This window comes from Xiphophorus hellerii, chromosome 7, assembly GCF_003331165.1.
Source record: "Xiphophorus hellerii strain 12219 chromosome 7, Xiphophorus_hellerii-4.1, whole genome shotgun sequence".
In the NCBI taxonomy this organism is placed as follows: Eukaryota; Metazoa; Chordata; class Actinopteri; order Cyprinodontiformes; family Poeciliidae; genus Xiphophorus; species Xiphophorus hellerii.
Genome location: NC_045678.1, coordinates 4,266,061 through 4,293,588, shown reverse-complemented (window position 1 = coordinate 4,293,588; position 27,528 = coordinate 4,266,061). Strand labels below are relative to the sequence as shown.

General features: G+C 41.7%; 1 protein-coding gene across 11 annotated transcripts in view; it reads right to left on the bottom strand.

Annotated features, from left to right (window-relative positions):
• Positions 1-12,938, bottom strand: part of caska (calcium/calmodulin-dependent serine protein kinase a) — a 147,806-nt gene extending 134,868 nt beyond the window's left edge. For 2 of the 11 annotated variants that reach the window (XM_032566745.1, XM_032566756.1), the window contains exon 1: positions 12,076-12,935. In XM_032566745.1, the coding sequence (XP_032422636.1) occupies positions 12,076-12,134 (59 nt within the window). In that variant the 5' untranslated portion in view covers positions 12,135-12,935. Of the gene's footprint in view, positions 1-12,075 lie in introns of all 11 variants that reach the window. The other 9 variants (XM_032566749.1, XM_032566747.1, XM_032566746.1 and 6 more) reach the window with 8 other exon arrangements.
• Between the last annotated feature and the right edge of the window lie 14,590 nt (positions 12,939-27,528).

Sequence of the window (27,528 nt, the reverse complement as noted above, 5' to 3'; positions counted from 1 at the left end):
GTTTGTATGATAAGCTCAGCAGGTGTGCAGGTGTTGCTGCTGCTAGTCTGGAGGAGCTGAGCTGGAGACTGCAGCTCCGAGGAAGAGTTGAGTGTAAAAGGCGGAGCTTTGTGAGAACAAGCATTTAGTCACCCCCAAATGGTTGCCATGGAAGATTAAAGGATTCCTCAAACATGCATGAAAGAATCAAGGCAACACTCCAGGTATGTTTTTGATGAAGGAATAATACTATAACATGATGTAAACCTTAAAAAAGTCCCTTTACAACTCCACACCAAAGCACTACCAGTGTGCATCCAGCTTTAGAAGTTTGTATGAAAATAATATTCAAGGTTTCCCCCAGAAAACTTGCTAAGCCCAGTGGTTGGGTGCTAGCGCAGTCATTCATCCAGCAACCCGTCGTGTTTTTCAGTTAAAAATTTTTTTTTAAGTTGACAGGACAAGTTGAAAATATCACTTGATAATTATGTGTTACTGAAAGATTGATGCCTGAACACCAACTATAAAGTCTTTAAAAAATGCAAACATTTAAAAAGACTTAAATAAACAAGCAGTGCTTAGCCTGCACAAGTAAAGCCTCTTGTGCCCCCACCAGGGGCTTTACTTGTGCCCCTTGTGAGGGCACAAGTAAAGCCTGGAGGCCCGCCAGGCTTATATACACTGGGGGAAACCCTGACACCAATATGGAATTACACAGAATGTCTCAAAGTCACATTTAGCTACAATATACTTTCAGCTGGATGCCAGAATGTCTTAACTTACAAGTTGGAAAAAAAAGCTGGAGACCTTCGTTAAAACAATGCCAGAAGAGCCCAGTTTTAAGCTTACGTCAAGCTAGCTGCTAGCTCAACATCAGAAGATACCAAGAAAATAATTGATTGTGATTTGATTGAGTTAGCTGTATTAAAGTGACAATTTGTAAATATTACTAAGCAATGTGTGAAAGGATTCCCCCACTGTGTTTACATCAGCTCATATTCTTCCATTATTAACAATGCCTGTCGGAACTTTTATTTTCTTTAATGATAAAAATAACCCAGCAGCAGCAGCAGCCTGGGTTTACTCCATGTGTAATAAAAGAAAACAAATCCTGATTTTAGAAAACTACACAAATCTGTTGTTATCCACAAGCAGGAGGCAGCTTCGTTCAAGTCTTTTTTTTTCAGAATGACTACGAGCGCAGATGGTATGTATATGAGTTAGCTGAGGAAGTTAATTCTGAAATCAAGGGAAAATGTAAACAAACTTTGGACAAATAGATGAAAAAAATGCTCAAACCGCAGCCTAATCCCTGCATGGGAAAAAAACACACACAACAAATGAAGGGTGGTGAGTCAGCTGCCAGCCCTTCAGCAAACGTTCACATATAGACCCGTCCCACATCTTCAAGGTAAATATCTCCTAGTAAACATCCTGGACTGTGTTTGGTTCGGTCCGTCAGTTTGCCCAATCCGGTGGGTTTTACAGCCAAAATAAATCTGATAAGGGTCTTTCTTGTTTGTGTTTTTGGCAACAGGCGTTGCGCTGATTAAACCTACTCAACACAGCATGCAGCAACGACCTCATTAAGAATACTTTATGTAGTTGTAAGTGAAATATTCACTTACAACTTGCCCAACACCAGAATGAAAAGGACAGGGATGGCTTGACAGCTGAAAACACTGACTGTTCTTCTGAAACATCCATCATCCTGCAGGAGTACAAGTTCTCAGGACAAACTAGACAGAGGAACTTATTCAAACAAATTCAGCTGCCAACAGCAAACCAAGCTGATAGGTAGAGCAGGGGGAGATGCTGTAGCTATCTACAAATAACTAGTTAGATAGCTAGCTAGCTAGAGATAGGTATAGAGCGGTCTAGATAGATCTAGACAGCTGTATTCACAAAAAATAGTTGGTAATCTCTTGTTTTTGTAAAAGTTTGACTTTCATATTCACTTTTTCAAAAAAAAAATTAAAACCAGAAGTTGTGATGTTGCGGATGCGATCACAACTATTAATGCAACTTCACTCAACATTCACAAAGTTTTGTGTGGACTCCAACAGTTGGAGAAGTTATTGAGATAAAAGGATATTATTGTTCTTTTGAAACCATTTTCAAGTTATATAATGGTATACTCATGAAAAAACACATTCTCAAAGATCAATGCACTTTAAACTTTAACATCTAACACCTGAACTGGAAGACATTTTAATTATTGAAAATAAATGAACAAATCAACCGAAACCACAAAAATCAATTATGAAGTCTCTGTAAATAAAACTGTCTAGTTGACACCAAAGCACCAGACTGAAGACATTTGTCATCCATTGCTTCAACTGGCATGCTTATTTCAGAAATTTTAGATTTACGCCGATAAAATCGGATACTCATTTGTTCAATGATATCGGACAGATATGCGGTATCAATATCGAATCATTGATACTTCCCACTTCCTACTTCCCACTATGCTACAAAGAGGAAGAAAAGGCTGGAGAATTGGTCCTTGGATAACAGCTGTTTGTACCGCACAAGAGTCAAGCAACTTAAAAAAAAAAATCTTTTCACTCTCTATACAAACAGCACTCAATGGATTCAAGGGAGAATATCATTTTCCAAAAACATTTACTTCTAACAACGAAGCAAATTCATGGTTGACTCGTAACTGTAAATAGATATGATAATCACATTACGCCAAGTGCAACATTTTTTTTACAATGAACATAACAAGGTGTTATTGTTGCAGAGATTCCGACGAACACTGGATGGAGCTTTATCTTCGGCGTGCTGGCAGGCACCCGGCGGAGATGCTGGAGCCTGCTGGGGGGTGTTTTCCCCCAATGTGATGAGGAGGGATGAATATTTCAGTGGTTCGGAGTAAGATCTCTCCGTTACATCATCTCTGTGTAATTGTGCGTGCGGAAAGCAGCCTCTCAGCAGATTCTGCTCCCCTAGGCCCCCCCACGGAGAGCCTGAGATTGTATAATGTGTGCCGCTTCCACACACACACCCACAAGCTCGCAAGGCCCCCAGAGACGGAGACATGTATGTTATTCCCCACAGACCGCAGCCCCAATTCAGTCACAGTGCTGACAAATTGGGGCGGAAATATGCTAATTGCTATTTGGATTTTGTTTAAAAAACTGCAGCCAATTAAGAAAGATTTACAAGGTTTAGCAGAAGAGAAGGGCAAAAAAAAAGAGCCAAATGCAAAGTGATACAGATTAACTGTTGTGCATCATTTTGGGAGGTTGTTATGTATCCAAACTAGGGCTGTTGTAAAGGATTATTTTAGTAATCGAGTACTCTGTCGATTATTCTGACAATTAATCGAGTAATCAAATTTAAGAAATTGAATGAAAATTTTGGTATAGCTATCACTATAACAACAGTATTAATATTGGGTATAGATATTGGTCAAAGTTTTAATGACTGCATTCCTAAAAATTATTTTTCTATAGCTTGAAATAAGGGTGAGTGATATAAACTTGGAATTTTATTGTGATGTTTTGTGGTACCATTGTGATAATAGTAAAAAGACTATGTATTACTTATTTTTAGGTAACTATATAGCTGTGACTGCATGCACAGCGTCCATAGCACCACAAACACAAATAATGTTCTTGGAAAATATTCCCATGTGCAATAGGCTTCTTCAGGACACCACTATAATAGATGAACAGCCTTTTTATAGCTTTTGGTTTTTACTGCAGTAACAACAAAAGTATTTTTAAAATCCATCCCTGTCTTTTTTTAACAACAGATGGTACGAATGATAGCACATGACTACAGTCAAAACCCTACAATTCATAAATACTGCTCTTAAAAAACGAACCAAACAAAAAGCCCAGAGGACAGTTTATGGATTAGTAAGTAGGCTACTTCAGAACTAGTCTGGTAAAAACCAGCACCTTATTCCACATTTCGCTTCATCCATAAGGTCTGGACTCTCAGCTATTGAAAAACTATTGCTTCCTGGAAATTCTAACTTTTACCCAATCGCTAACGTTTAGCCCTGGCGTATGTAACGTGTATGAAGCTTACCGGAAATTGACTGCAGTAACAATCATCCTCCAATGCCAAGAGAGAAGTGCCGAGCTAAATGACTCAACTGTTGAAGTCAATTAAATATTTGGAAGTATGGCCAACATGGACCGAAAGGCTTTGTTCACTTAGCCATCGCTAAAACTAGCTAGCTACACTACAATTCTAAAACAACGCAGAAAATTGACATCATCGTTCACAACTTCTCCTTCTGTTCGCTGATTTTTAGAAAGGCACTGAAATCAGATTATAATCTGAGCTGAATTACGTACGAAGGCGATGGCCAGGCTACTTTATAACACCAGTTACACCTCATAGTTAAATTTTATGTCTAAACACCTGCATGTCATGGAATAAGCACACATCACCATAAAAATAAATCAAAATGATCACAATTTAAACAAAGAAAAAAAACAAAAAACAAAACATGGATAATGAAATATTGTGCGACCAATACCAATCCCTAACAACCACCGGCCCAACAGCCCCCAATCTGTTCAATGGAGCCGCTGTCACCAGAATCTGTCCTCTGTCAGGTTCATTTAGACACAATGAGGCTGGCAATGCCGATCATCACTGAGAAGCCAGCCACCATTACCACAGAGAGCCCCGGGGCCCGCTCAGAGAGGACCTTGGCTTCAGTAGAGGAGCTGCTTCCACACATCTAGGTCAGTGTTTCACACGTTTAATTAGGAACATGTGGAAATGCCTGGCCGGTAAATACGCTCGGTCTAAACCAGCCTAAATGTGCAAAACACTGGTTAGAGATGGAAAAGGCAGCAACAAAAGAAGGTTGGGGATTTGAAATGGCCAGCTGGGCCATTAGGTGAACACACCCTAAGACAGGGGCCAGTTCTCAGGCTTTACTCCGTCACCTCAGGGAAAAGGACACAGTGGACCAAACAGAATTAAGAAGTGACATGTGCTACACACACACACACACACACACACACACACACACACACACACACACTTAACATAACCTCCTTGGTCTGAGAGTTATACTGACATTAAGCCTTCCTACTGCACCCCAGAGTGTCCTCGGAGGCCATGAGGAATGCAAATGGAGGTTCATTTCTCTTATTTGTCGTGGAGTAGCCATGGTGATATATGGCATCCAGAGGTTTAAATAGCAATACTGAAATGTTCAGCTGGGATGTTTGAACTCTCCTCGCTGCATTCATTAAAAAGTAATATACTGCCACATGAAGGCCGACCCAGTGACCAGGCTTCACTTGCTAGTCACTAAGCAAGTGAAGCCTGCTTAATGCTTCACTAAGCTAACAGTAATAGCAAGCTATTTTTTAAGGCTGTTTAAGTGTTGTCAATAATGTCTTCCAAAAACACATACCGTATTTTCCGCACTATAAGGAGCACCTAAAAACCTTAAATTTTCTCAAAAGCCGACAGTGCACCTTATAATCCGGTGCGCCTTATATATGGACCAATATTGAGCCACAACAGGTCTCGCAATTACAGTAAGCAGCCGCCGACTTCATTTTCCCTCGTAGAAGAAGAAGCGCGCGGTGCATGCTGGGTTTTGTCTAAAGACCCCAAAATGGCTCCTATTAAGAGACACGCTTACGACACAGAGTTTAAGCTCAAGGCGATCAGTCATGCAGTAAAACACGGGAACAGAGCAGCAGCGAGAGAATTTAACATGAACCAATCAATGGTGCGGAAGTGGATATATATTGTGATTGCACTAACGTTTGATTTACCGTAACAGTATCAGACTGTTTTTTACGTGTTTACTGAATCGAGGAAAAGTTCCCCTCCACTATATGTTATACCTTGCTGTTGCTAAAAGATAAACTGTGTCACGAAAATACCACGTCACTGACTTTACCTCGGGGAAAATAATAAAACAGCTGTTTATTCATTTTGGAAATGAACAGAGTTTTCAGAACGCTGGTTTGTAATCTATTAATGACCTATCTGACTATTTTGTTGACATTCCCTTTAGTGCAGTTCCATCTAATGGATGTATAACGTAACCCCAGCCTCTACTGTAGCGTCTATTCTATGCGCCTTATAATGCGGTGCGCCTTATATATGAAAAAAGTTTTAAAATAGGCCACTCATTGAAGGTGCACCTTATAATGTGGTGCTCCTTATAGTGCGGAAAATACGGTAATTACTTGGTGATATCTTCACATTTCCTGTCAACTTCAAACATTTTTTAACTCAAAAACAAGATAGGTCGATGGATGACTTGCCGTAACTCAGCAAGTTTTCTGGGGGAAAACCTCTAACACACAAACTTGCATTTCCATTTATATTAGGACTTTGTATTGACTTCCATTGAGTTTAGTAACGGCATTGATGCCTAACCCAAACATTTTTCCTAGGGCTAGGGATAGACCATTACTGTCTGTTCCGAACTTTAGCCGAATCTTAATTCACACCATACCTCTAAACCTAACCCTGCACAAGGGGGTCTAACATAACGTATTAGGACCACACTTTGGTCCCCATGAAACCCATCAGTCTTAAGGTTAAGAACTATGGTAGAAATGGTCCTAAATAGGATAGCTAAACAAGTACACACACACACCCATGCACACCCGCGCGCACACACACCAATGCATCACTCTTTTCTGAGGATGAACTAGAAAAGTGAATGGCCTGAAGGCACACAGTGTCTCTTGATGTGTGAGTCAAACTAATGGACTGCTTCCTTCCACTGTACCCCCGACCTCTGCTGCTCATTCACTCATCCCATCTCCAGCGCAGCCACTCTCTCTTTTCCCCTCCTCCCACATTTACTCCACGCAGTCCTGTCTTTGTGCTCCTAACCTCTCCATTTACTCTCCTCCCACCCTCACCGAGCCCTTCTTGTTTTTGGGACACAAACCGCGCTGGAGTGACAGGCTGGAGAGGGAGAGGAGCTGAAAAACAAAACCACCAGGACAGACCAAGGATGCGCTTCCAGCTTCTACGTACAGAGCCTCGCATGAGTATTTGTTCCTGTGAAATATTTTGCTGTGTTATATAATCACTGTCTCATTTCATCTGGACTTTAGGTGATAAGGAAGGTAGAGTCAGTTCTCCACCAGGAAAAAAGCACAAACATCTTTTTCACGACTTGATTCTGATTTTTGGGGGACAAAAATTGATTCTTGAGTGAAGACAATTATTCAAAATGATTTCTGCTGTAGGTGTGCAAAGGATCCTCGTGATCTGCCCCAATCTGCTTTGCAAGGTAGAGTGACAATTTTACATTTTTAATTTTTAAATATTTATCCACGCTTAGATGGAATTACTCCCTCCATCCTCCGTTTTGTTTTAACAAAGTGTCATGAAAAGAACGCAACACGTTCCTGCTGACAGCCTCCTTTGTGGACCACAACGTTGCAATTTCCCAAAGTTTTTGACAATTTGACGGTCTTTCTAGTTATTTAGTGAAGAAAAAAAAAAGTACATTGTTTCTCAACCTGTCTTCTGTATTCATGTCACCTGCAGATACAAAGACCGGATTAGTGCAAGTGGACTAGTTGAAGTGAAATATCAACATTGCTGTCCAAGCGCATTTCAACGTAAAACACGGCCACAAACTTCTGACCAATCACACAACATTTCACACAGACCTCTGTACCGTTCGGTATACCGTACCTTGGCTCCGTGTATTTGCATTGTTCCCAAAGGGCTCAATGTTCATTATGCAAACTTTGCACACGGTCAAGCTCGGTCTTTCCAGTAATTTGGTAAAAAACAAGATGAGTCCAAATGTTTACCTTTAACGAAATATCTCTCTCTTTAATTTATGTAACAAAAATGGACATGTCACACATGCAGGATCCTGCTCTCCAGCTCCCTGTTGGAGGGCAAAAAACCCCACTCGCACACCATGATTACCATTGGTTTTAGTGGTCAAGTTGTCAACATAATGCGCTAAATCTTAAATGTCTGATACATAAAGGAAAAGGGGACGCAGTGTTTTGCTATTACTTGTCATCACTAGGATAGCTGGATAACAAGGTCCAATGGTATCACATTTCACAGGCCAGGAAAAAGTTTTAATTAAAAGAAGTAGATCAGTTATGCTAGCTTGACTTTGACAATCTTAATATGTAGATGTGCTGTGGAATTTAGTGTGTTTAGATTCAGCTTTTTAAAAAAGACTATGGATGGTAAGCACAAGAATTGTGTTTTTGCTCTCCAGTGTTGGATGCTGCAAAATTTCCTGATATAAACAAGAACATGCAATATGTCTATAGGTCTCCTTATGTGCAAACAGAACATATTCTACAAGACCTGCAGCTTTATTTCAAAGAGTTGGTTCTGAAAGAACTAGATCCAGGATGTATGTCACATTTTTCAGATTTTTATATCTTAGAACAAAAAAAAAGTAATACCATGTGCCCTATTTCTGCAACTTCACAACTATGGCCTGCTTTGTGTTGGCTTACCGTGTAAAATCCCAAGAAAAAACATGGAGGTTCTTGACTGGAAGATGAAAAGAAGTGGTAAAAGATCAATACTCCTTCAAGACACTACAAATCCAACTCCCACAACCTACAGGGAAATCAGGGAGCTGCTTTCCAAGCACCATTCAGGATAACCTATATTTAGCAGCTCATACGCCACACCACATAGGTATAAACCTTGCAGATCGCACACGCCGAAAGACAAACAACTTTTAAAGTGAAGCCTTTCCTGACTGCGGTCTGGTGTGTTTCTGGATCAGGGAAGCTGGGACAATGAAAGGTGTCTCTTGTCCTCTGAACGCCGCAAATCTCAGACAAGCTGACAAATCCAACCACAATCCGGCCACAATTCAGGGGCCGTCAGACTGAGCTGAATCAAGGCACTTGAATTTGGAGTGAACCCTCCTCGACATCCAGGTTGAGGATGTTGTGTCTTTTGCTTGTTGAGGAATATGTTTGCATTTCATGCATGAGGACAGAGAGCAGGAAGAGCAGCCTCATTCTTCAGGCCCACACTTGCAAGTATTTTGAGTGAGAGAGAAACAGATTGCTTGTGACTGAAGAGGAGAAGAAAAGTGCACAGTCGGGCTTGCCTAAACACGTTCCGTGACTTCCAGGCCTCGTCGCCCCCGTTAAGACAGTCAACCATCCCTGCGACACCACGGAGCGGTCCCGCAACCAGTCGGCCCGCATGGTCTGACTCACATGGCGGCGCCTGAGCCAAGCTCCTCCTGAATCAGGTGTTCGACGGTGTGTTCAGGCAATGAGGAGCTTGGTTCAAGCCCAGCGATTTGAATGACTCCAAAAGATAGAAACGGCTTTGCCTGGAACAGACTTCCACCTCTATTTAGTAGTAAAGTAGATACAGCAAATACAACAGCTGAACAAAGCAAACATTCTTGACATGTTTACTGGAAAAGCTGGAAAATATAAAAAAAAAAAATTTAGAATCTGTTTTTGTTGCAGCAGTAAAAGGGTGTTTTCTCGGCTGATAGTTTGTTGGACTCGGTTGGATTTGGGGACCAAAATTGCAACATTTATTACATTTTCAGCTGGGGGGGTCTGCTTTCACACTGCACTGTGCCAAACGTCCCAACCCTTTGAAAAACCTGTTCTCCTCTGCACCAAGAACCACTGAAGGAAACAACACAAATACCTCTGAAGAAGACACTGAGTGCAACTTCCTTCTTCACAAAATGTAGAAAAATGGAGTGGTGTCAGATTTTAGCAGTTGTAGGATTTCTCGTTTTTCAGAAAAGACAGTGAGCCATTTCTCTTGCTAGCGTTAAACTAGCACATTTGTTTTGGTTGTATTTACCCCCATAATAACCTGCTCTTAAGTCCACTTCCAGCTTTTGGAGCGGTCCCTTGTCCGTTTGTATTCACATATGGATTCGAACCGCACCGGATTTTATTTCAATTAAACTTTGGCCTACAGTTCATTCATACCTCCCCAAACAAATTAAGAGTTTCTCGGCAAACAAACTATAGTTTGGCTAAAGCGAACTAAAGAGGGCTGGTGTGAACGCAGCCTAAAAAACTCAAGCTTTAACCAAAGCATGTTCACACAGTGGAGGAAGAACATCCCATGTTAAGGATTCATTCTCCAAAATCAGAGTTGTCACAATTACTGGTACCTTTCCATGTCAAAAAATCATACTGGATTCTTAAAACTCATAAAACTGACGGAATGACCTAATTTCTGATCCACTGTGCTAATAAGGGACTACTTAGGCGCACTCATAGAGCATTAAAATGACCATTTCTAAACTATAAAATAAACCTTACATTTGAAAAGATAAATAAACAAAAAAGTAATTCAGATGCCCAAGGTGAGTTTGGCTTGAACAATGGAAAGAAAATGTAGAAATGCACTTCATGGCCCCTTGATAAGCATGGCAGGGAATCTGTGAGGCTGTGGGCCCATTTAGCTTCAAAAGACATTCTTAACATGCATGACATTATGTAACCAGGAGATTTCAAATAAAATTTTTTACAAACCTTCCCTGTAAACTTCAAACTAGTCATCACTGAGTCTTGATGAGTCGTTATAATGATCCAAAACATATGGAACAAGCAACACGAAACCAATCAACAAAGTGCCAGGAAAAAAAACTGAAGAGGTCATAAGACAAAATTGACAGCAGGTGTTCAAACATTTATGCCACTGGCAGAGCAGGATTTACAAGGATGTGGCCCCTTAGACTGGAGCCAGTTTTGGTGCTCTATCCAGTAAGGAAAAATGTGTTTACTAATGCAAATTACAGTACATTAATAGGTAGTCCTACATAGCAATAATTCCATGTTGTTCCCACAAAAAATCTACTATAAATTCATAATTTTCAAATACTTAAAACTTCTGTAAGTATTTGAAAATAAACAAGTATTTTTATGTAAGTAGATTGGGTTGCATTAGATAATACGACTCACCTAATTTGCACCTATGACTTTTAAAGAAAGTACAATGTTTGCAAAAATACACATTCATTAAAAAAAGAGAGAATAGTTCTGTGGGCCACCCCCAAAACTTGGGGGCTCTGGGCTACTGCCCTTGGAAAGTCTAACCAAGCCCACTGGTGACTTTGTTGAACATGATTATCATTTATGATATCAGCTTACACTACTACCATGAAATCTGAAGTTTTGGGGTTCTTTACATATACTTATCAGGTCAAACCACATAGTGCAATACGATATCACTGGTCAATCTATCCGCCAAATTCTTATATATTTTTTTATGTTGTATTTATATTTACTTATATTCTTATATTCTATATTCTTATTCCTTGTTTCTTGCATAATTTAAGGTTTTTCTTGCATAATTTAAGGTTTTGGTTACTCACATTTGGTGTGTACCTTAGTATTTAATTTGTATTTTGTATTCTTTTGCACTTTTGCTTACTGTGTGTTAACTTTGTTTTTTTGCCTGGGAGCTGCTGGTAACTTCAATTTCCTGAGGGAGTCTTCCCAAAGGATCAATAAAGTACAAGTCTAAGTCTAAGTCATATCTGTTATAGTGGAATTTGAATTATTTGAATATTAACAATGTGGCAAGCTTGTCTCTTACAAGATTACAACAACAACATGGTTAAAGTTGCATCACTCCCAGACTCTACTGTCATGTCTCCCTCTCTGCAGTCACTATTCCTGCAAGTAGCCTGGATCAGACTTCCAGTCACTAAGGAAGACCAGATGTGCACTGTGCATGACTCATGACGCTCTTTGTGCCATGCCCCTTTAATCTCTTCATCAACCTGCCAACTGTCACTGGGTCAAAGCGCACACATTTTACGGCCGGTTAATGTATGTTAGGGCGGCTGCAACAGGCAACAATAAACTCAGAACAAAATCCTGCTCCGTTTTTTTACTGTCACAAAACAACACTACTAAAATTCAAGGTGCTTTGGGGGAAATGACAAATATTTAAGGCGAACGAAAGCACAACAGCACCACCAGCTCCAGGAGAACTGACGCCAAGCTCTTCCCGCGTGCGTTCTGGAGCTGCGCGTGCGTTTTGGAGCTGCGCGTGACAAGGTCCTCAGGAGGAGTTGATTAGAAAGCCCGGGTGACCTGCGTTAGAAGAAGCGCCCACACAGAGGAAGAGAGCAGCAGCGGCACTTACTTTCCGATGACCTCGCAGAGCTCGTACACATCTTCAAATAGAATGTCGTCGTCCGCCATAGTCCGAGCCCGGCCGGGGATGAATTATCACCCACACCTCCACGAAATATAGACGTTCCCTCAAACTGGTAATGCTCCTGGATGTGGTCACCGGAGGCCAGGGGCGGCTGACCGCTGCACAATAACAAACGACAACACACCGGCTGCCTGGAAAGAGTTACAAAATAGCTTTCTTGTTCCCTGTTGTTGCCTCCGTCGTCGACCCCCCGCCCCCCAAAAATAAGGCTGTGGTGCAGTTGGGGTGTCGGGACGAGGAGAGCTCAGCAGTCCAGTCTGAGAGCCCTTCCACCCCCGGTTCCGCCCCGCCTTTAGTTGAGCCTCCCGGTGTCTCAGAAAGCAAAGCTGTCAAACATGAGAAACTCTTCTTCTCCTGCTGCTGTTGTGTCCGCTCCCTGACACTTTCCCTCGGCTCTGCATGTGGAGCTCAGAGAGGATGGGAAGCGGGAGCGGAGCCGGCGGACAGCGCCGCTCAGACCATCAGAGTCGGGTTACAGCGCGGATCCAGGTGGGCTACGCTGGTCCCCACATCCACGGCTCTTTACGTTACAGCTTCCCGGGATACACGGACAGTCCACTCCTCCGCTCGTGCGACTCACAGCCCGGGTGAACTCCTCTTTACAGCGGACAATTCGGGGGCGTCACACCCCGTCTTCGCTCCACCAGCTGCACTTCTCAGACCGTCGGTTCACCTCGTAGTCCTCCCAGCGTCGCCTGAGCGCTGCTCGGACTCTGCTCCGCGGAGCTTCCAGAAAGCAACGCTCCTCCTACTCGGGAGTTATGAAACTGCTTCGTAGTCCTCCATCTTGGCGCGTGCCAAATACGCGGGGCTTTCGGTTCAGTCCTTTACGGATTTGAGCCAACATGGTGGAGCTGCGGCGCCATATACGTTGCTCTAAAACCGCAGTTTCTCTAGACTTGATCAATGGACGGGAATAAAGTGGAATTCCCAACCGGAAATGTTAGGGACAGAGCGCTTACAAGTCTCTGGAGCTGTTATCTATGAAATAAGTTGTATCACTTTAGAAGAACCGTCTTCATATGGTCTGTATATTATAAAAAGGAAATTGAGAGGGTATAAAATATAAAACATTTTTAATACAAAACATAATGAGGTGTGTTACTTTGTAAATATACTGTTCGAAAATCGTTACAATCCAAAAATAACTAATTTTTTTGTATGAAATTCAACCTAAATATTTTTGATTAAAACTGCCCTGAAGGCCCAGTCAACCGTCAGTAGCTGCATTTCCTTTAACCATATAGTTGCACAAATTGACATTTCAAAAATGTATTTGCTAAACGGAAACATGCCAATTTTGGAGGGAAAAGTTTTTTGATAAGTTTTGGTGCTAGAATGATGTGGGGGTGTTTTTTGTTGTTGTTTTGTTTTTTGATGTTTTGAAATTGCTTTACTTTGCAAAACTTCGATGGAAACGTTTTTTTCATCGCATCACATGAGTCACATGATCAACAGCCAGATGTTGCCACTTGTGCAAACCACGAAGAAGAAGACGACAGGAAGTAGTTGGAGAATCATGGCGTGGCATGTTTTCTAATGACTTATCGCGTGAACAAACCTATTCACATGTGATTTCGACCACGTTTGTTATTTAATGGAAAGACCGCAATTGCGACACCGTGCTTTTTCCGACATCAGCGGAATATTTTGCACACATTTGGAATGGAAACGCAGCTACTTACAGTACATACACCACGTGGGATGCATGGACTGTGCATCTGCAGAGCTTATTAATGAACTATTTCTCAGTGCGTTAAAAAATGTTTGCAAACGGCTTTATGGAGAAATGTTGTGATACCGAAGCCAGAGCAGGAGCTTCTTAAAGAGACAGAGGCCCAATTTCAAGGCATCAAACTGCAAAGTTAAATTTCTCTTAAGTCATATTTGATATATGCACGATCTTCATGACAACTGAAGGTAACATTGTACATGTAATACATGATAAGGCTCCTTTAAATCACACAGGTACGCTACGCTCCAATGAGGTGAATGCTTGTGCTGGATTTTACTTTAGACCATAAGAGAAAAGCAGAAAACTTATCAAAAAAAGTTGCAGAATTTTCCTTCCAACCAAGCACTACTTTGTGATAGTCTGTTACATACAATCTTAAAATATATAGACGTGTACTGTATATACGGTAAAAGGTGACAATATACAAAAACACTCAAAACAAATGAATTTAGCAAGAAACGGTGAAACACAATTACTTTTACGGTTTGCGCTGAAACGATTGGCTTTAAGCCGTTTCTTCCACCTCCACAGCCTTTCTGCCTGGAGAGTTATTCATCAGACCGCGCTTCTCATTTGCTACTGCATTGCTAATATTAGACTTAATGACATCTGTGCACGCAGTTCGCCGTTAATGGCCGATCAGTTTACCAAATGAACGACCCGGCTCTGCTCTCTGGTCTTGATGATGTGCAGATATTATCACCATTTGACACAGTCATTGATTGGTTCCATTACGTTACAATCATTTGCAACGTTGCCATTTTTAGCTCTGTAATTTTATTGACAGCAGTACGAGGTTGGCAGGTTTTCAAAGCCGCCTCCCTGTATGTCTGAAAGGTCTTCTGAAGACGATTTATTCCTGCTCACCCTCACAGCCTGGGCATCTTCATGAAATGACCAGACTTCACTCATCGCAACAAATTGAATAACGTAACATGACTGGCTCTGTGACTGATACTGAGTCCATGAAGTTCATGACGTTTAGCTTGGCTAGTACTGATATACAGACTTCTGTGTATCAATACCAATCATTTGGTTTTACTATTACTGTCTTTAATGTCTCTTATGTCCTGTCACATTCCCCTTCGGTGGCTGGTGTTAAATATTATATATGCATATGTCTGTTGCTATGGTTTCTCTTTTTCTCTCTTTCTGCAGGTGTAGAGGCAGACTTCTACTCTGTATGCTTCTTTATCTTCTGTTTTTAAATCTGTTGGGCCTCACCTTGACACTGCCAGACAAATAAAATGTTTAGTTGTGCTACTCACCTCCGCTAATTGCGGCAGCAGGTTGGAGCGGCCATTTTACTTTCATTCAGATCTCCCCCCCCCCATTTATAAAAACTTAAATCCCCGTGTTTCTACCAGAAACTTTAGGGGATTTTTGGGGGACAACTATTCTCTCTGGTTTTAGATTCTGTGCAGCTGGAAGGACTTTTGCTACTACGGTTTCACATTTGGGCATTTGTTATGACATGTAACCATAGCAACATGGTGGTTTACAACAGGGAGCAGCTGACTAACATAGCAGAAGTTCAAATGATACCTCAAAAATCAAAGATAAAGTGAAAATAATGTGTTGCGGCATTACGGACAATCCTTCATCAGATTGTCCTACAATAGGGTCAGAGGGTTTTCTACATGTTATGTAACACAGACTGCTACAGGAGATCCTTCCTGCCAACAGGCATCAGCTCCAAACTACAACTCTGTGAAAAAAACATTTCATTTCCCTTTGGGATTAATAAGGTATTTTTAACTGAAGTTAAATTAAATTCTGGAACAACAAAGTAGCTTCACCTTTCTTTTCTCCAACTCTGTTCCTTTTCTTTCTTACGTGTTTTGTTCTAGTCTCCTAATCATTCTGTTCAGCCAGAATGAATTTCATGACATTAATTAATTAGAATTTTTAAAAATTTTGACACAGTAAACTTCTTTTTTCATTCCAGATTATTTGAGAGGCCCCTCCCTGCAGTGGCCCCTGGGTAAACAGTAGGCCCCCAAATCCCCTGTACCACCAAACAACATGACCTAAAAGAAAGCCACTGTGGGCACAACATAGATAGATTTATGTTTCATTCACGCTGGCGTGTGACTCTATTGCCAGATGATTGCCTAATTAACGTCAAGTGAATAATTAAGCAGATTTAATGAACGACAATGAGCTTGTTCTTTTATTTATGTTTTTTTTTTCTTTACAAGAAAAAAGGATCTGGTGTAATTAAACGAGCCCCTCAGCAGTTTCCCTGTACGCGCTGGTTGAGCTCCCTCGATGCGGGTCTGCTTATTTAGCACAGAGTTCCTTTGTTTGGGCCACTGAAAACCTTCGGCGGCAGTCTGAGCCCTCGCCGACGACGGGAGGCTGCGTGTACGAGCCAGTGGGAATTTTTTTATTTTTTTGCCCGGTTGTAAGCTCTGAACCTATTTGGCTTAGGACGGCAGAGAAATCAGGACATCAGAGAAAAATCTTATCTCTTACAAACACACTCTTCTAGTCTCAGCTGGAGAGGCGCTGGTAGGGGTGTGTGTGTGTGTGTGTGTGTGGGGGGGGGGGGGGGGGGGGGTGTATGTGCTACCCGGAGGTTCTTAGCCGCAGTCGGAAATCACAAACACAGAGAAGATTTGCTTATCCAAGTGATATTGGGGTCACAGCGGTATAGTGAAAGCACGTGCGGTTACTTGCATGTTATCAGAGCAGACACCAACGTCTCCAGTTTTTCAAAGTTTCATTTCAAAATATGCAGCGGAGAAAACCGGAGAGGTAATTTTTGACTATAAAAAAAAAAAAAACCTACAGTAAATAATATTGGTGCACTTGACCTATTTGGCACGTTAAAATAAAGTCTCCTGGAGCGGAGCTGGTCCTAAACTCCTTCAGCGTCAGATGGACGCTGAACACAGCAGCAGACCGGTTCACCTGGTCAAGCTGGATAACATGACGTAATGCTGTGAGACTGATCTCCTGAGGTTCAGTCTCATATTCCTAGACATAAATAAGGAGAACGTCACATATTGCTACACAGTGCCAGAGTGTTTGGTGACAGTTTCACAAACCATCCAGTCAGAGTCGGGCCAGCAGCTGGTTGAATGTGCTAAATTTTGAATTTTGTTTTTATGGCAGCTTTAATGGAGTAACTGTTAATATTGCTGTTAGTAAAAAAAAAAAAAAGTAGAGGTGCACCGATTGCAGTTTTCTGGTTGATCACTGATATGTAATCAGTCCGGCTTTAAAAAGCCATTTTGATTTTGGCCCACACCAGTTTTAGGCCCAATTGTGCTCCAGTTTCCAAGCTTCCAGCTCCCCCATTCAGCTCCTTCAGACTAGCCAGCAGCAATTAGCAAACACCTGGTGGAAATGTGTGTCAGTTGAGCTCATTATAAGAGCTACTTCTCAGTGCGATGCTGGTAAAACATTCTTAAAGGGTTAATAGAGAAACTATGTTATGACTTCCTGAAGGTGGAGTTTCGGAAAGAGCAGGAGCTTCTTAAAGAGACACAGTCCCAACTTCAAGCCATTAAATTACAAAGTCAAATTTCTCTTAAGTCATATTTGATATATGCAACTTTTTTTATAGCAACTGAAGGTAACAGTTACTTGATTGTGCTATAAAATGGCTCTATGTGTCTGGAAAACACATAATACTGTCCCTTTAAGGAACAGAAGAATTAAAACCTGCATGGCCTCGAGTGAAAAAGTGATTAACCAAAATAAATCTGTGGAAGAAGCAGCTTTGGTCACATGATCCCCAAACTGATCTGCCTTCCTGCCTTTTGTTTGAAGAAATCTCAGATCACTGTTCCCACACATATGCATAGCAGTGAGAGTATCGTGTTATGTGAAAGTGTTAACATTTAAAATCGTGAGAGGCAAATTCTCAAATACTGCAACATACATTTCATCTTTGAGAATGACAGGAGCCCCAAGCATTAGGGGCAACCCCCCCACGCTCTCCTCCCCCCCCCAAAAAAACATGCCAACATGTTTTTGTAATAACCTAGTCAAAGTCCAGAGGTCAAATTCTTGGAGAATTTGGGGTTTGACCTAAAAACATTGCAACAAACCAGCGGAGGTCATCCATCTCTAGAACAGGAGCTGTTCTGTCTTGACAATAAGGCCCATTTGACCCACAGCTGTAATTACTGCAAAGAGTTTTTACAAAGTGTTGTCCCTGGACCGGTGGGGAGTGGAGAGTCACGAATCCATTTTCCTCTTGCTGAGGAATTCAACAAAATGTTTAAAACGCCAGAGGAGGTACGTACCTTAGCAACAGCATGTAGCCAGCAATGGCGGCTCTAATTTGTAGATATTATAACAGGTGATCAGGGTAGATGGCTATCAATTGTGGTGTTTCTATTAGGAGAGAAATTAAAATCACATGTGAATAAGTTTGTTCACGTGATAACTCATTAAAAATCAAGGTAGCGACCGATGTAAACAGTTACATGAAATATATCCATAATACAGTGCTCATCACCTATCAGCCAGTCAGAGGAGACATCTGGGTCTTACTCAGGCATTAGAGTGATAAGCCCCGCCTACTTGAAAGTGGTTACATATGTGGCGTTTTGAAGATATTGTAGTTTGGAGATTTTGCACGTAGAAATGACAACTTTTTCTGAACTGTGTGATGCTGAGAGACTCAGAGCTCTGGTGGAGCCAGCTGCATGTTGTCTGAAAAAAAAACCCATCTTCCTCCTACCACTTCCTGTTATCTTTGTCGTTTCTGCCAGTAGCAACATCCGGTTGTTGATCATGTGACTCGTGTGATGTGAAGAAAGTGTTTCCGCTGCAGTTTTGCGAAATGCACTAGTTTCATTACGGCTGGAAAAACCAGCTCATACTAGCGCAAAAACTTTTTTTTTTTGAAAAACGTGAGTTTTATTCAAAACTGCTGCGTTCCCACTAAGCATTTTTTTCTTCTCGTAATTTCAGTTTGAGCAATTCTATGGTGGCTGAAAACACGTCAAGTCAGCAGTCTTTCTACAGAACCGTGTCAGCCACAGCCTAACTTTTCCACCTTAAAAATAATTCAAATCTCCTGAGAAATCAAACTGTAGGTTTTCATTTTCCATAAGCCATAACGATGAAAAACAAATCGCTTCCACCAGGACACACTGCAGATGTTGATGCCCTGGGCGGCTCTCGCTGCAGGTCTCCTCTGAATGAAGAGACGTGAGTGACGGTTTGCTTAAAGAGGCCACTCAGAGATCTGGGGGAGATTATGTGGATCCATCTGATGTGAAAGGAGGATGATCACAGATATTGTTGGAGCCCCTCAGCACTCCTGTGATCTGGAGGAAGTCATCCGCTCCCCCGGAGCGACTGCTTTCAGATTTCTATTTTTAAAAAATCAGTCGTCTGAGGTCTCTCTGCATGTGATGTTTTGTGAACCATTTGATTTGGCTGGCAACACCTTCTTTTTTTTTTTGTAGCACTTCCACGTTAATTTGGTCCACTGACACAATTTATTTTTTGACAGGAAATCGTTTTGTACCTCTGTGACTTATCGCTCCTTGACAGGCTGCTTATTCAGTCTAATATGAGACGCAGAACCGAAGCACAACAATGTTTCCTTGTCTTATGAAAACACAACCTTATGAATTTAAAACGCTCTAAAGCCAGAGGAGAAAAAGTAGAATACCAGTTTCTTCACTGACACCATCATGAAAAAAATAATAATAATCTTTTGCTGTGTAGTCTGAGGGCAGATAAGCTCTTATACATGAGGACTGACTATTTCACTTAAAACAACAAATTAGCAGCAGACATAATTTTAGGAAAGCAGATTATTCCAATTTTCTGATGTGGGGCTCTATTGAGATATGTTGAGCAGTTAGTATCTTCCCTCCAGATGATACAGTATGTTTATTTGTTTATTTAAGGATCCCCACTGTTCTTACTGGCTCCACTACAAACATTACAATAAAATCTTTATGGTGGAGATGAATGTTTATGGTCTAGGGCAGTGGTCCCCACCCCCCGGTACCGGTCCATGGACCAATTGGTACCGGGCCGCGCAAGAAATAATTAAATATTTCCGTGTTATGTATTGAGTCTGGAGGATCTTTTATTTTGAAAATCCTTTAACCGGATTCTGTCGGTTACGTCTTGCGCGCCAACATTGAGCCCACAAACAGCATGGGTTTCGGTCTCCTGCCTACGCGCGCAACCACCCGGTCCGCAGCAAATGTGCGAAGTCTTAACCGGTCTGCGGTACTAAAAAGGTTGGGGACCACTGGTCTAGGGGCCATATTTACCACCACCAATCACACAAGAGCACAAAACAGATATACATTCAGTCGGGACCAAACAGTTTCAATGAAATAAAACATTTCATAAACCAAGAAAAACATTAGACAAAAGCAATGAACTTTGACAGGGTTGAAAAAAAACCCCAATCCTTTTACAGTGGCAAGATAAGAACTGTGTGGAAACAGGAAGTGCGACTGCAGCAGTATTATGTAAAATCAAATGACTCCTCCACTCAGCTCCTTCAGACTAGCCAGCAGCAATTAGCAAACACCTGATAGAACTGCACACTCATCATAGGAGCTACCTTTCACTGAAACGCTGGTAAAAATGTTGTTAAAGGGTTAACAGAGAAGCCATGTTGTGACGACTTTCTGAGGGCAGAGCTTCAGAAAGAGCAGCAGCTTCTTAAAGAGACAGAGGCCCAATTCCAAGCCGTTAAATTGCAAAGCCAAATTTCTTTTTAGTCATATTTGATATATACAGCATTTTTATAACAACTGAAAGTGACAGTTACTTGATTGTGCTATAAAATGGCTCTATGTGTCTGGAAAACACAAAATACTTCCACTGTAAATGTTAGCTATATGGTCTGCACAACTTGACATTGATTGGACAATTCCAAACAACCCGGACCTGAGTGCTCATCTGATTGAATGCTGGATGTCTTCAGCCGCTCCACAGCGAAGGAAGATCTGTTTATCTTTCTGTGCTACTGGCTTGTAAGTTCAACACATTATGTGCTTCCAACATGGTGTAAAGAATTCATGCTCTGCGCAACGCGGCTCCAGATGCTGCACAGTGTTTGCAGCACAAATTGTTTCCAGACACACAGCATATTAATATTTAATTTACTTGTTTAAGAAACAACTGTATTTACTCGCGCTTCAAACGGCCCATCAGCGACGGCTGCGTCTGACGCGTGATTGGCTCCGGAGCACATCACAGATGCAGAGCTTCAGATCTTCTTGACGATACCCTCTGCTGGGTTTGGTTCTGGAACATTAAGCGTTGCCTCTAGCTGAAGTCTGAAGCAGAGCTTGTTCTATTTTTCAGGAGCAGAGTAAACAGAACTCCCGCAGTAGAAGGCTTCAGGAAAACCAACGTGTGCAGACATCAACATCCTCCGGTGTCAGTCTCTAATACTCTGACCGTTCTACGTAGTCTGAGAGCTGAGAGCAAGAAGACGATTACTTCAACTTCATTTCACTGGCAGTGCCACAATGAAACCAATATATTTAGTGTTTGGTCTGTTGAAATGTACTTTGGCAGCACAGATCCATTTCTGCACTCTTTGAAAATTGAGATTCTGAAGCTTTTAGCACTAAAAAAAATCCTATTGATTTCTCTTAGCAATCAAAAGACATTGTGACAGAGGTTTTACGGTCAAGTGTTTTGTCCATTCTGCCTTAAGACTTTCTGACAACTCGGTGCACACAAGACAGGGACCTGCATTGACCAGGTCACTCTTGGAAAAGAGGTTTCTAATCTCAATGAGCTATCTTCCTGGTTAAATAAAGGATACATACACAATGTGTACCTCAAAAATGCCTCCACCAATAGTGCATAAAGCATTGGCTTTAGCTGTTAAGTTATCAACATAATGCATTAAATATGTAGCGTGATACATAAAAGAAAAAGGGACATAGTGCTTTGCTACTAATTGACAATATACAATATACTATGACAACTACATAACAGGATGTCACACTTCACAGGCTAGGAAAAAGTTTTAATAAAACCATAATTGCAACAGAGGGAGACGTAGGTCAGTTATGCTAGCTTGACTTTGACAATCTTACACGTAGATGAGCTGCAGCATTCAGTGTGTTTTGGTTCAGTTCACACGATAAGTCGTTAAAAAACATTCTGCGCCACGATCCTCCAACCACTTCCTGTCATCTCCTTCTTCGTGGTTGTGCCAATGGCAACATCCGGTTGTTGATCACATGACTCGTGTGATGCGAAGAAAGCGTTTCCATTGTAATTTTTTGTGAAATAAACCGATTTCAATTCTGCCAAAAAAAAACCACCTCATCCCAGTGACAAAACTTTTTATTAAAAAATGAGTTTTTTTATATATTGGAGTGTTTCCATTAAGCAAATTTATTTACAAAATGTCATATTTTCTAACGATATGGTCAATGGATACAGAACTACAATTGAAAGAATCCTAGAACGCAAGGATTCAAATTCTAGTCTGACTCTTAGGTTAATTGGCCTAAATTGTCATGAGTGTGTGTGTGTGTAAGGGGGGGGGGGTTGCCATATTGCCCTGTGTTGGCAAACTGGAGTTTTTAAAGCAACAGAGGCAGAATTTTAAGACGACAGATTACAAAATAGCATTTCTTTTAAGTCCTATTTGATATGTACAGCATTTATTTTAACAACTGAAGCTAACAGCTTCTTGATAGTGTTATAAAATGGCACTATGTGGCTGGAAAATACATAATACTGATTCTTTAAAGATAAAGCCACAAAACCGCAGAAGACAACATTTGTGTCTTGTTCCCCGCTTTCCTTTTCAAACCTCGCAGGATGAATAAATTCCAAAAAGAACCAGGAACACTGACCAGAATCCCCAGTGCCTGACAAGACTGCTATAAGAGGCAGTAGGAAGAGGAGAGGAGTGGGAGGGGGGGTGGTTGTGGTCCCTCTAATGTTATTAACAAAAGCAGAATTCAATCCTGGTTAACATGGGCTGGATCAATGGACTTCGCAGCCCGCAGAATGGATGAATAATTGGGTTAGCTGCGGCGCTGACACGATGAATGAAAGGCGAGCCCTGTGCTTGTGTACGCTTCGCCCGTCCGTTCATTTATGGATGTGAGATAGTACAAAAGCAACAGGCAGCTCATCCGTCAGGCTGACTGCTGCAGAGGGGCCGTCTGCAGAGAACTTATCAGCGGAAGTGAAGATCGGAGGAGCAACGAGATGAATGGCAAACTCCGGTGTGTGTGCTTTCTTTTCTTTAGAGCACTGGAGTCCAGAGGAACAACATCTTCCTCAACCTAAACATGTCACACAGGCGTGTGAATGCTGGGGAAAAAAAGAAAGAAAAAAAAACAACTCCCGTGGTTTTCATTCCACTGGTCTTCCCTTCTTCAAGCAGCAGAGTACGGTCCACAGCTGGACCCCATCACGGGTCCCCTCAGAGGCGTCACGCACATTTCACACCCAGCAACAGCTGCTACTTCCTTCTCAAAGGCCGTCGTCTCTTTCTGCAGTCGGGCGCCGCCGACCTGCTGCAGCAACTGGAGCAAATATGAACCGCCGTCAAGTCCTCGGAGGACGGCAGCAACAAAACCGGTGTCTGTTATACCTTTTATTGTTCTGCTGAATTAAATCTGACTCCGTTTCTAGTTTCTAATATCCTACGGTGAAAATAAAATTGCCTGTAGGTCTCAAGACGCCGGGTGAAGTGAGAGACATGCTAACGAAATGGAAGAGAGACGCTTTTTGCTATGTAGCAGAGATGAAACGGATGTTCAGTGCAGTACAGAGTTAAGAGCAGGAGAGGGAAGCAATTAGTTGATGACATCACCAACTCCAGGAAAATGTCACAGGCCAACACAAAAACTACTGAGAGGAAACAAAGAGTTAAAGGGGCAGTATTATGTTTTCCAGTCACATAGTGCCATTTTTAAATAACAATCAAGTAATTATGTTGTTAATTTAACTTCATAAAAGAAACTGGGTCTCTGTCTCTTTAAGAAGCTCCTGCTCTTTCTGAAACTCCGCCTTCAGGCAGTCATCACAACATGGCTCCTCTATTTACCCTTTAACAAGGTTTTTTACCAGCGTTGCTCTGAGAAGTGGCTCCTATAATGAGCTCAGCAGACCAGGTGTTTGCTAATTGCTGCTGACTAGTCTGAAGGAGCTGATTGGGAGGGTTTTAGGGGTAGGGAGATGCTCTATATGCCGAAAACTCAGAAGCTTGGAAACTGCAGCTCAGAGGAGGAGCTTCATCCTCGATCCAGCGCTGCACAAGTGAATGGTTGTCATGGAGATTATAGGATTTCTTAAACATGCATGACAGCATCAAAGCAACACTGCAGCTATGTTTTTTATGAGTGGATAACATTGTAATACAATATAAAGCTCAAAAAAGTCAAATGTACATAAGACTGCCCCTTTAATAGTTGAAATAATTCTTAAAAAATGAATGCAAATCGGAGAATAGTAGAAGAAGAAAGTGGGGGGAAAAAAGTGGTCAGTTTGTCCTCCAGCTGATGGCAGCATAGAGTCAGCGCTCACCCAAATGAATACACAAAGAAAAACTGGGATCAACATCACTAACGCCTACTGGATCTACACACTAGAACATAAACACAATCCCATAGTGAGCGAAGTGATGTTAGATTACAGACTGAAAGTGATTTTCCTTCAAGCAGTTAAAACTTTATTTCATTATCTAATCTCCCGGCCATCTGTTGGCAGTCCACCAGGTGCTGCCACTTCAAGATCTAAAGTTTCCTTTCAGCGAGCAGCATTGCAGTGTGTCACAAACACAGACATTAACACATGGCGGCAAAAGCTTTCATTTGTTCGGACTTAATGTGCAATTATAATCAGTGCTGTTATTTTCCTTCATAAACGTTTCATTGTTTGATCCACAGGAACGATTGACGGAAATGAAACGAAAAGGTTCACAAGAAAGATTCCAAGAGTGGAGGAAGAGAAGCGACGAGAGAGAAAGAGGACAATTAACAAACAGGAGAAAATAAAAAGAGTCATATCTAAACACAACAAATGTGTGATTGTGTACAAATCAGTGAGGGTACAGTGGGCCGTTGGTACATCTGTGAGCAGCCTGCGAAGTGCTAATGGGCCTTTGGAGCCGCGCTCATCAGAGGAGGCTAATGAAGCATTTTGAGTGTGTGCAAGCATGAGAGTATCTATTTGTACAATTAACCTACTGGGGCAAAAAGATTCCCGTCAGACGGTTATTGATACAGAATATTCCTCTGGACACCCTGAAGTGAGTGAGCCCCAATGAAATCACATGACTTCGTTTTCATTACGTAGAACTAAAGGACTCCTTACTCTACCGTTTTTTAGAGAGGAAGTTGAATTTATTTCTGAGTGGCATGATTTATTTTTGAACCAGAGTGTCTGACTCCTCGTCCTCATTGTCCTGCATGTTTTAGTCATTTCCCTGTTTTGCCTAAAATAAAAAATCACAACTGAAAAGGTCGGTGTACTCTGATGCTCTTTGGTGCGTCGTGGTCAAATGTTGATCGTGTCAGTAGCTGTGTTTCCATTCCAAATGTGCGCAAAACTTTGTCAATATTTCATGAATGTTGAAAAAAACACAGTTTTGCAATTGTGGTGTTTCCATTAAAAACAAAACAATTAAAGTCACACGGGAATATGTTTGTTCACACGATACGTCATTAAAAAACCGCTGCGTCATCATCCTCCACCTGCTTCTTGTTGTCTCCTTCTTTGTGATTTTCACCAGTGGCAACATCCGGCTGGTGATGTGAAAAAAGTGTTTTTTGTTACAGTTTTGCAGGGAAAAAAAACAAAACAAAGAAAACCTCACCTAAGGACAAAACTTATCAAAAAACAAGAGGGTTTTTTTTCTCGACATTGGAATATTCCTATTACAAACGTCAGCAAAACTTTATCTATATTCAGAAAATGTCAAAAAGAACATCCAGTGTTTCTCAATTAAAATCACACATGAATAAGCTTGTTCTCATGATAAGTCATTATAAAACATGCCACGCCATCATTCTCCAACAACTTGCCGTCAGTTTCTTCTTCATGGTTTTTGCGTCAGTGGTAAAGTTTTTCCAAAATTGGCATGTTTTCGTTCAGCAAATTTATTTTCAAAATATCAAATTGCACAATTTAATGGTCAACGGAAATGCAGCTAGCGATGACCTTCTTCTTTACATCACTTCTTCCTCACTAGCTGAGTCAAGCCTCACATTTCTGACCAGTTTGTCACCAAATAACCTTTTTCCAGTGCAGAGGAGCAACATCTCTTTCTATAAAGCAGTTCTCATATTTCTGTGCAGCAGGTGATTGTAGGCCCATTGATTGAGCAGTTGATCAACCGGCTCATGCCTTCCCCTTTGCTTGTTTGCTGAATCGATCCGCCTGCACTGGCAGGCATAACAACAGCCCCAACTGCGACTCAGCAGAGCTCGCTGGCTTGCATCCAAACACTCAAACTCCAAATGACAACTGAGAACTCCCAGACAGAGATGAAACTTTAGAGAAGTCCTAGCTGCTCCCCGTCTGACTGTTAGCATCAGCAGCGTGTCGCTGCAGCTGCTCTCTCCTCCTCAAGATTAACTCTGATACATTTCCTCGGTTGCTAGCCCCTTACCATGATAGCTCCCCTGGAGACTCCACATGATGGTACATGATGATATTATAATCTTCTGATCCTGTAAAAACCTCCCCTGTTCATTGGATTTGCTGTAATTGCTACAAAGTGCCAAGGTATGATGGAGTGTATTTGATGTGTCCTTAGAGAAAAGCACACACACACACACGCACACACACACCCCCACACACGCACACACCCACACACACCCACACACACACACACACCCACGCACGCACACCCACACACCAACACACGCCCAAACACACACACACACACATCTGCATGGTTATCTTTGTGGGGACTTTCACAAGGCCATCTTCCAGTCGCCACACAGCTCAGCACGACTCAGTTAAAGGACAAACTACCACAGCTCGTTCTGTCTCTGCTGCACATGCAAAGGAGGTATCAAAGTTTTTGCAGGAGAAAGTGAAAAATCGGAATGGTTCTAATGTTTTCATACACCGACATTGACATTCGGACTCTGAAGCGGCTGCGTCGGAACTGAAAACAAAAACAAGGTGGGATCAGGGTCGTTGGAGATCACAGGAGATTCTCCATGGTGGAGTATTTCCACAGAGCAGAGCAGTAAGAACAGCCCAGATCTGCTGCTGCTGCTGCTGCTATAGCTGCATCTCAAAACACTTTATCTCTCTCTGCCCGGGCTGCTGCCTCGCTGCCTCCTCTGAAGGGAACAAAGCTATTAAAAACTGCACACATGCTTGCACACAGCGGCGCATGCTGAACGCTCAGACCCCCCTGTGCATGCAGTCATTCACTCGGACCGGCTGTCAAATTGAGATTGTGGTGCTTTTGGACCCTAGGAACTAGGAACATTTCTTCCAGACATGTAAAAAAAAAAAAAATTAATAGCAGCTCAGGAGTGACCTTGAGGATCTGTCTTATTAATCTTAGTCTGCTCAGAAAATCGGCTTTGGACAGAGAGAAAAAAAACATGGTAGTTTGGTCATAGAGAAAACCCACACACTGATGTTAAAAAGTATTTGGCCCCTTTCAGATTTACTTGAAGTGGTCAGATCAGTACAAAATA